Here is a 7,144-nt window from a genome sequence, read left to right on the forward strand (position 1 = left end):
TCAGGCGCGCACCCGTCGGTGCAGAAGGAAGCCATCTGGCGGGTCAGACCCGGGGACGTTCTGTAGGGCCGGCCCGGGCTGAGGGCGCACTTAGAGCCACAGCGGCGGGCCCAATATGCTGCCGCACAAACGCATGAACACTCGCATCTCGTTCACGTTTCGCTCCCAAACACACCAGCAGGCGAAAAGCTCGCACTGTCCGGTGAAGGACTTGCGCTCTCCCCTGCGGCCCCGGGCAAACCCCGCTCTCTCTGTGCCTACCTCCCGGACCTCTGGCCCCATCCTCTGCCTCCCCAAGCTAAAGGCGTCGGTGCGATCTGAATTACTGTCCCGGCGAGCAGGTGAAAGGTGGAGCAGCAGCGCCAGGCCTCGCGCCTGTCAGGTGCCCCGGGAAGAGATTGGCAACAAGGCAGATCTGCGTGGATTTCGGGCTGTGCCAACTTTCTGGCTGTGTGACTTTGGGCAAGTTACTTAATTCCTCTGAGCCTATCTTTGCACTTGCAAAGAGGGAAACTGATCCTTTCCAGGAAGAGCGTGTGTGCTAAGGTCCAACCTTGTGCGCGGGGCAGCGGGCGCACAAACGCTTGGCATGCCAGAGCGCGCTCCCTGCAATTCGAGTTCCGTTGTGCGCGCCGCTTTGCAGCTTGGAGCGCAGTCGGGAGAGAGCCCGCCGAGCCGCGGGATCCCTCCGGGGTGGGATGAGGCGGGGGGGGGCAGAGGGGGAGCCCCCGCGGACCCCTCCCGGCCCTTGGCGCGAGTGCCATTGGCCCGGGCGGCCCTGTGGGCGGGAGGATGACATCAGCGGCAGGTTGGATTATAAAGGCGCGAGCGGAGCCCCGGGCTCAGAGCGCACCCAGCCGGCGCTGCGCAGCACTGGGACCCGGACCCGCACCCGCGTCGCAGCCCGGCCAGCCTGCTCCGCGCTCGCCTGCCCGTCTGCCCGACGGCCCCGCGCACCCTTGCTGCCGCCGGTCTGCGCCCAGCCACCCCACGGGCACCATGCACCTCTCCCAGCTGCTGGCCTGCGCCCTGCTGCTCGCGCTACTCTCGCTCCGGCCCTCCGAAGCCAAGCCCGGGGCGCCGCCGAAGGTGGGTGCTGTCGCAGGGACGTCGGAACTGTGAGGGGCGGTGGTAGGGCTAGGGCGTCTAGGAGGGTGTGGCCCGCCGGAGGGAGCAGAGGGGGCGGGAAGGCGGCTCTCTCCCTCCCCTGAGACGTGCGTGGGTGAGAGCTGGGGAACCCTCGAAGCCCGGACTCGGGAGAGCATCGACAAATGCGCAGCGTCTGCCTCAGTGCGGTCAGCCCGGCAAGGGGCAAAGGAGAGGAGGGCAAGGGGCTCCCCGAAGGAGCGGACATCGGCGGCCGCGTGGCAGGTGGATGCAGGGCCGAGCCGTCCGGCACCTCTGGGAGCGCGCTCAGGACTCGAAAGGACAAACCGCGCTGGCCGGAGTGTCGGACTGGAGCATCAGCGGCCCCGCAAAGTCCCCCGCGCTGCCGCGGTGCGTCCCTTCACCTGCCCGTTCTTTCTTTCTGACAGGTCCCGCGCACTCCGCCAGGGGAGGAGGTGGCCGAGCCCCAGGCTGCGGGAGGAGGTCAGAAGAAGGGCGACAAGACTCCCGGGGGCGGCGGCGCCAATCTCAAGGGCGACCGGTCGCGACTGCTCCGGGACTTGCGCGTGGACACCAAGTCTCGGGCGGCGTGGGCCCGTCTTCTGCAAGAGCACCCCAACGCGCGGAAATACAAGGGAGGCAACAAGAAGGGTTTGTCCAAGGGCTGCTTCGGCCTCAAGCTGGACAGGATCGGCTCCATGAGCGGCCTGGGATGTTAATGCGGCGACCCCTGGCGGCGGTGAGTACTACCAACCCCGGCCGCCGGGAGCTCTTGCACACCCAGCTTCCCGTGAAGCCCCCCAGAACCAAGCCTGCACCCCCTCCCGCAGGCCGGCTCCTCTCTGATCCCCTGGACCTTTCCACCTCCCAGCCAGACCATCTGGGCACAAGATTGAATGTGTGTGCTAGACATTTGCCCCCAACACCATTTATCATCCCATTTTACAGATGGAGAAAGTGAGGGATAAAGTGGTCAGGGAACTTTGGCAAGGTCAGAAATGGCTCAGCATGGATGGACCCAGCTGGCTCCCTCTGGAGAAACAGAGACAGCTCGGGGGGGGGTGTGGTCCCACGCACCCCAGGGCCATAAGGCAACCAGCAACACTGACCCCAGTTCTCCAACTGGGGGAATTGAGGGCTGATCCTGGGTTGGTGGGAGCAGAGGAGGAAAGGCATACATACAAGTCAAGGGTAAGTTGATCTGCTAGCCACTGCATCATGGTGCTGGGCAGTAAGCAGCCCAGTGGTCAGGACAGCTCCCTGGGTCTGTTGTCTCTGTAATGGGACAGACTTGGAGCGATACTTGCCCCCTCACAGTAGGGAGAATAGCCATTTGTTAGCATCACCAGGGAGCATTTCTGCCCCAGAGCATTCTGATTCTTGTCCCTTCTCTAAACCATGGCCGTGGGCAAACTGGTCTGTCCAGGGTCCTGACGCTGCAGCAATCCGTGTGACTTCAGGATTGAACCTCAGTGTTCATGGCACTATTTTAGGGCAAGGAAAAAGAAACTAAAATAATCTATTTTTTTTGCCCCAACCTGAAACTCAACATGTCCCAAACTGAGCCGCGCCCCCCTCCTCCTCCCCCCTCCCACCATGCCTAGGCTCCATTCCTGGGTTTCTGGTATGGCCTCCTCCGCCTCCACCAGGCTGGAAACCCCTGTGCTACCTTCAGCCCCGGCCGGGTGCTGCACCCCTGGCAAGGTACAGAGGCAAATGTCCTTCCCTCCTCTCCCCACTCCCCTCCATTCCTGCTGCCCATCAGTATCCATGGAGAAACAACATCCCAACCTCCCGAACTGACATTCAAGTGATTTAGAACCTGACCTCCTTGTGTCCAGCCTTGCCTGCAGCCAGCTGCTGTCATTCCCTGTCCCACAGTCTTTCTGTCCCACTGCAGGCCAAGCTGTGTTCTCTCATCCCAGAAGCCTTATCAATGTCTACACTGTCTTCCCCCAAAGGACAAGAGCACCCATCTTTGAAGGTCTCCAGTGCAATGCCTGAGCCTTTTTTACTACACAGAAAACTTTTTCACCTGAGCTATGGTTGTTGGTGAACCTGTTTACCTCCCCAAATTAACTCATGAGCAACTTAAGGGCCGGACACTAGCCTAAGATGAACTGGGGCCTGCAGGATGCCCAAAGGAGCTCTTTAAAATGTCTGTCAATGACCCGGAAAACCTGCCCCACCCAGCTTAGGAGCACTCCTCGCCCGCCTGCCCTAGCATTTAGCTGGTGTCCTTCCTCTCTGCAGCCAGACTTGGCCAGGCTGTGTGCTCCTCCTGCAGGGGCTTCGTTTGTCTGAGATCTTGACTTGCCATGATTCTGGCAGTGGTGGACCAGCCTTTAGAAGCTACCATTGTGATGGGTTTGTTCTATTCTCTCCTGTCTCAACAATGAAGAGATGGAGAAGCCACAGGCGTCAATTTTTCAATTTGTGAATTAAGCACCAAGTTCAAACTTCAGAATCCAAACAGAGGTTGTTCTATGAGTTAGCAGGAGATAAGGTCCTAGAAAGTGCCTGGCATGCACGTCCCCATAGACCCCTTGTTCTTGGATGAGGCTGTCTGTGGGTACCAGGTATTCGTGGAGAGAGGTACTCCACAGGTGGAATCCAGGTTGCTAATGCTTCTTGACCCCTTTGACCAGGGAAGCTTGTCAACCTCCTGGAAATTCTCTTTTAACTGAATGCCCACCTCCACCACCTTTAACCTTCTCAACCCCACCCTCACCCCCAGCCCTGTGAGAAGGCAGAGCATCCTTCCTGTTGCCTGCAACCTCCTAGTGGAGATGCCCAGGGTATCTCACTGTCTGGGCTTAAAAGAGAAAGACAGCTTAGGGTTTTCCCATTAATGAAAGCTCTTCCGAGGCTGTGGCCATTTGTCTACGCAGGAGTTGACTTTGGCTCTAACCAGCTGCCATAATGACTGTCGCTGACGGTTACAGCCTTGACTATGAAATGCTAATGGCAGAGATGAGGTGTGGAGGGTGCCTGAATGAACCCGTTGCCCATGGGGCCCAGGGACATCACGGACATCTGTCCTCTGTTTAAACATGTGCGACGGCAGAGAAAGGGGTTGAGGAAGTTCATCAAGGCCTTGAGGCCCGGGGTCCCTCTGCCAGGACTGTCCTCTGGAAGGGCACCACCCTGTCTCAGGAGGAAGCCTTCCTCTGGCCCCCGAACACCCACACACCCATTGGCAGAGACTGGGTGCAGCCCTCATCAAATGACTCTGCCAACTCACGAGCCAGCAAACCCAGCACGACCGCTCATTTCCCCAGGGCCGGTGTGACACACCATTTCCTCTGATTCTGAAGGGGACCCTTTCTGAGGAGAAGCCAGCTGGGGAAGGAAGTGCTATTTATGGGCAGCTGTGACCCAGACACTCTGCCAATGCCCAGTGTGTGGCCCGCTGTTGAATCTTAAAGCCAGCCCTGGGAGGTGGCTATTATCCCATTTTATGGGTGAGGAAAGCGATACTCAAAGCTATGCAGGGCCATCCAGGAAGTAATATTCAGTTGGGACTTGAGTCCAGATTTCCCAAATCTTCAGATGCTTCTCTCCCCCTTCCCTCCGCCATCCCCCAGACACGTAAAGCACCTGATGGAGGGTTTGTATTGCAGCAAAAAATAGCGGTGGGCCGGGGGTGGGTGGCGGGGCTTCATTTTCCGTCCCCTTTCCCTCACTGTGTCTCACTGAGAGCCAAGGACAAGGCCTGCACTTAGTCAGAGGGGGAGGAGGGCTGGCTGACTTTCTGGTTCCACCTGTGCTGGGGCAGGAAGTGCCAAGGACACAGCAGGCGATGGATGAGGGCCTGGAGAGGCCCGGAGTGGAAGGGCCCTTTTTCCTCTGCAGGAAGGCCTTCATCAGGGCCTGTAGGGCAAAGGTGGAGGCATTTTGCCTCCTGCTACAGCGGGAAAGGGAGGAAGGTTCTAGAAGTGCCCTGTAGGCTGGACTTTCTCAGCTGAGTGTCCCTTGGCCCCTCTGTGTTTCAGGATTGGGAACTTGCTCCGTTTTGCTGAGGTCACCCTTGGTCATCAGCCTCCCAGCATCTGGAAGCACCTCCAGCGCAATGTGGCTTTTACATTTCTTTTTTTTTTTCCCTGGTACCGGGAATACACAACACCAGCTGTTTTATTATTATTTAGGGAGGGGGGTATGACTTTATTGTTTGTTTATTTTTTAATGAAAAATAAAAAGTTATATATTATATATATTATATACACAAAACACACACACCTACACCGACGTGATGACAAGGGACAGTTTTTAAGAGACTGACAAAACCAGCTGTAAAACATTGCTGTTTGTAAATTCATGTCATGCATAAATGTATTTATGTTGTAAAGCTATTTATATTGTTTATAAAGAGATATTTATAAAAATTTTATTTATGTAACTAAATGAAAGAAGTCAATCATTGTAATGTTTTTGTCTTAACTAGTTGAAAAATGTAAAAAAAAGTCATCCCATGAACATCTTGAAAGCTGTCTTTATTTACTCATTGCACCTTTTTTTAAGAATTAGTCTGAGAAGGAGGGAGGATGCGGAAACAAGGCTTTTGCCTCTAAATAGATCTAGCAGCCTGTTCCCAATTCTGGGTTGATTTGTATCAGAATCCCCCAGGAATCTTGTTAAAAATACAGATTCCTGCCCCTATCCACCCTCAGATCTACTGAATCTGACCCCCAGGGGTAGGACTGGCCATGTGGCTTTTGTCCCAAGTGATTCTGACCAGCTTGGCCAGGTCAGGAAGCTCTGCTCAGAGCACTGGACAGCTGAGAAGTCAGATGTGGTGAATTAAATTAAAACTGAATTTAGCTGACTGAGGGCCCTCTAATTCTACTCCATCTTCTCTCTGTTATTAAAGGAAACAAATCACTGAAAACTTCCTTTCTGCTTTGGGGAGAAGGTTTCCATATATCTTGCGGAATCTGGTCTGGTTACCTTACGAATCTCAGCTCCGGGAAGCATGGGGCGGGTCGCTTTTCCTCATAGCAAGCACCAGGCTCAGTGGGGCCTGGGGCCAAGGATCTCAGAAAGAAAGAGAACGTATCATCAGGTTTCCTATTTGCATAGCGTAGTGTGCTTTTCAAGGGGGTTGTGTGTTTTCTTTTCACCTGAAGCTGCTAACAATTACAGTTCCTATGGAGTCTTGCATGAGAAATTATGACTACTTAGAATCTCTTTTCCTGAAACCAGCAGGAAACTTAAATAATTCCGAGCTAATCTCACCCCATCCTTGGTACGTGGCTCTCCTGTGCAGCTCCCCCATCTGTCTTCTGTCCCTCGTTTGGTGAAAACAAGGACTAAAAGAGCCTTTGGGGCTGGTTCCACCAGGCGAGCATGACCCCTCTCAGGGGACTGGGAGCGGAGTGGCCCCAAAGTCGTGGGGTCAGCAGGCCTAGCCGAGTATCTCCAGAGGAAGTTTGGCTCTGGTGGGAGGGGAGGTGGCCAGTGGCACCTGGGTTTTCTGCTGGCATCCGAGCCCTGACCTCTGTTCCCTCAGCAGCAGGTTCTCAGGCGGGTCAGCGGCCGACACTGTGACCTCACCTGGGTGAGGAAACAGCTTTGAAGACATGTTCCAGCTGGGGAAGGCGCGCCCTTCCCACGCCTCAGCTTCTGCCACTGCCCCAGGGCCCTTCTCTGGGCTGAGCTCTCTAGGGTGGGGCTATCTTCCTTCTCTCACCCTGCTTCTGTGGCTCAGAACTCAGGTGCCAGGTCAATGAGGGTGAGGGCCTCCAGCACCCAGGGCTCACCGGTGCCTCCGTTCACTGTGCTGTTTGCAGGCCCCGTGTCGGGGGATGCTGAGGGGCGCTGCAGGAACAGGAAGGCGGTGGGAACACTGTGGGCTTTGCTGGTGGTGAGGCAGGCACATCTTCCGAAGCCCAGAGACAAAAGGGGCGGAGGATTCTGGGATTCAGGGAGCCGCCACCAGAAGCTAAAGCTTTTCTCCGTGGACAGTATCTGGGTTGCCAGGATCCTCGGGCCCAAGCGACACATGCTCTCCTCCCAAGTAGCTCTCATCCCCGAATTA

At 56.0% G+C, this 7,144-nt stretch overlaps 1 protein-coding gene across 2 annotated transcripts; it reads left to right on the forward strand.

Moving 5' to 3' along the window:
• Positions 1-724: 724 nt before the first annotated feature.
• Positions 725-6,503, forward strand: NPPC (natriuretic peptide C). Of its 2 annotated transcripts, none has more exons than XM_089916222.1 (3): positions 725-1,089; positions 1,536-1,846; positions 3,008-6,503. In XM_089916222.1, exons 1-2 carry the CDS (start codon positions 793-795, stop codon positions 1,824-1,826), a joined length of 588 nt encoding a protein of 195 aa, XP_089772348.1. In that variant the 5' UTR covers positions 725-792; the 3' UTR covers positions 1,827-1,846; positions 3,008-6,503. The 2 variants fall into 2 exon arrangements, with proteins under 2 accessions (XP_089772348.1, XP_022424031.2); XM_022568323.3 differs by having other exon boundaries at positions 5,103-6,503.
• Positions 6,504-7,144: the final 641 nt, after the last annotated feature.

The sequence above is a fragment of the Delphinapterus leucas genome, chromosome 8 (genome assembly GCF_059928025.1).
Source record: "Delphinapterus leucas isolate spDelLeu-1000000601 "Yukka" chromosome 8, BTC_Dleu_Yukka2, whole genome shotgun sequence".
NCBI classification, from domain to species: Eukaryota; Metazoa; Chordata; class Mammalia; order Artiodactyla; family Monodontidae; genus Delphinapterus; species Delphinapterus leucas.

Coding starts and splice junctions, on each gene's coding strand:
- NPPC (XM_089916222.1), top strand. CDS start 793: ATGACATCAGCGGCAGGTTGGATTATAAAGGCGCGAGCGGAGCCCCGG. Junction 1,090..1,535: donor AGCCCGGGGCGCCGCCGAAG/GTGGGTGCTGTC, acceptor TCTTTCTGACAG/GTCCCGCGCACTCCGCCAGG.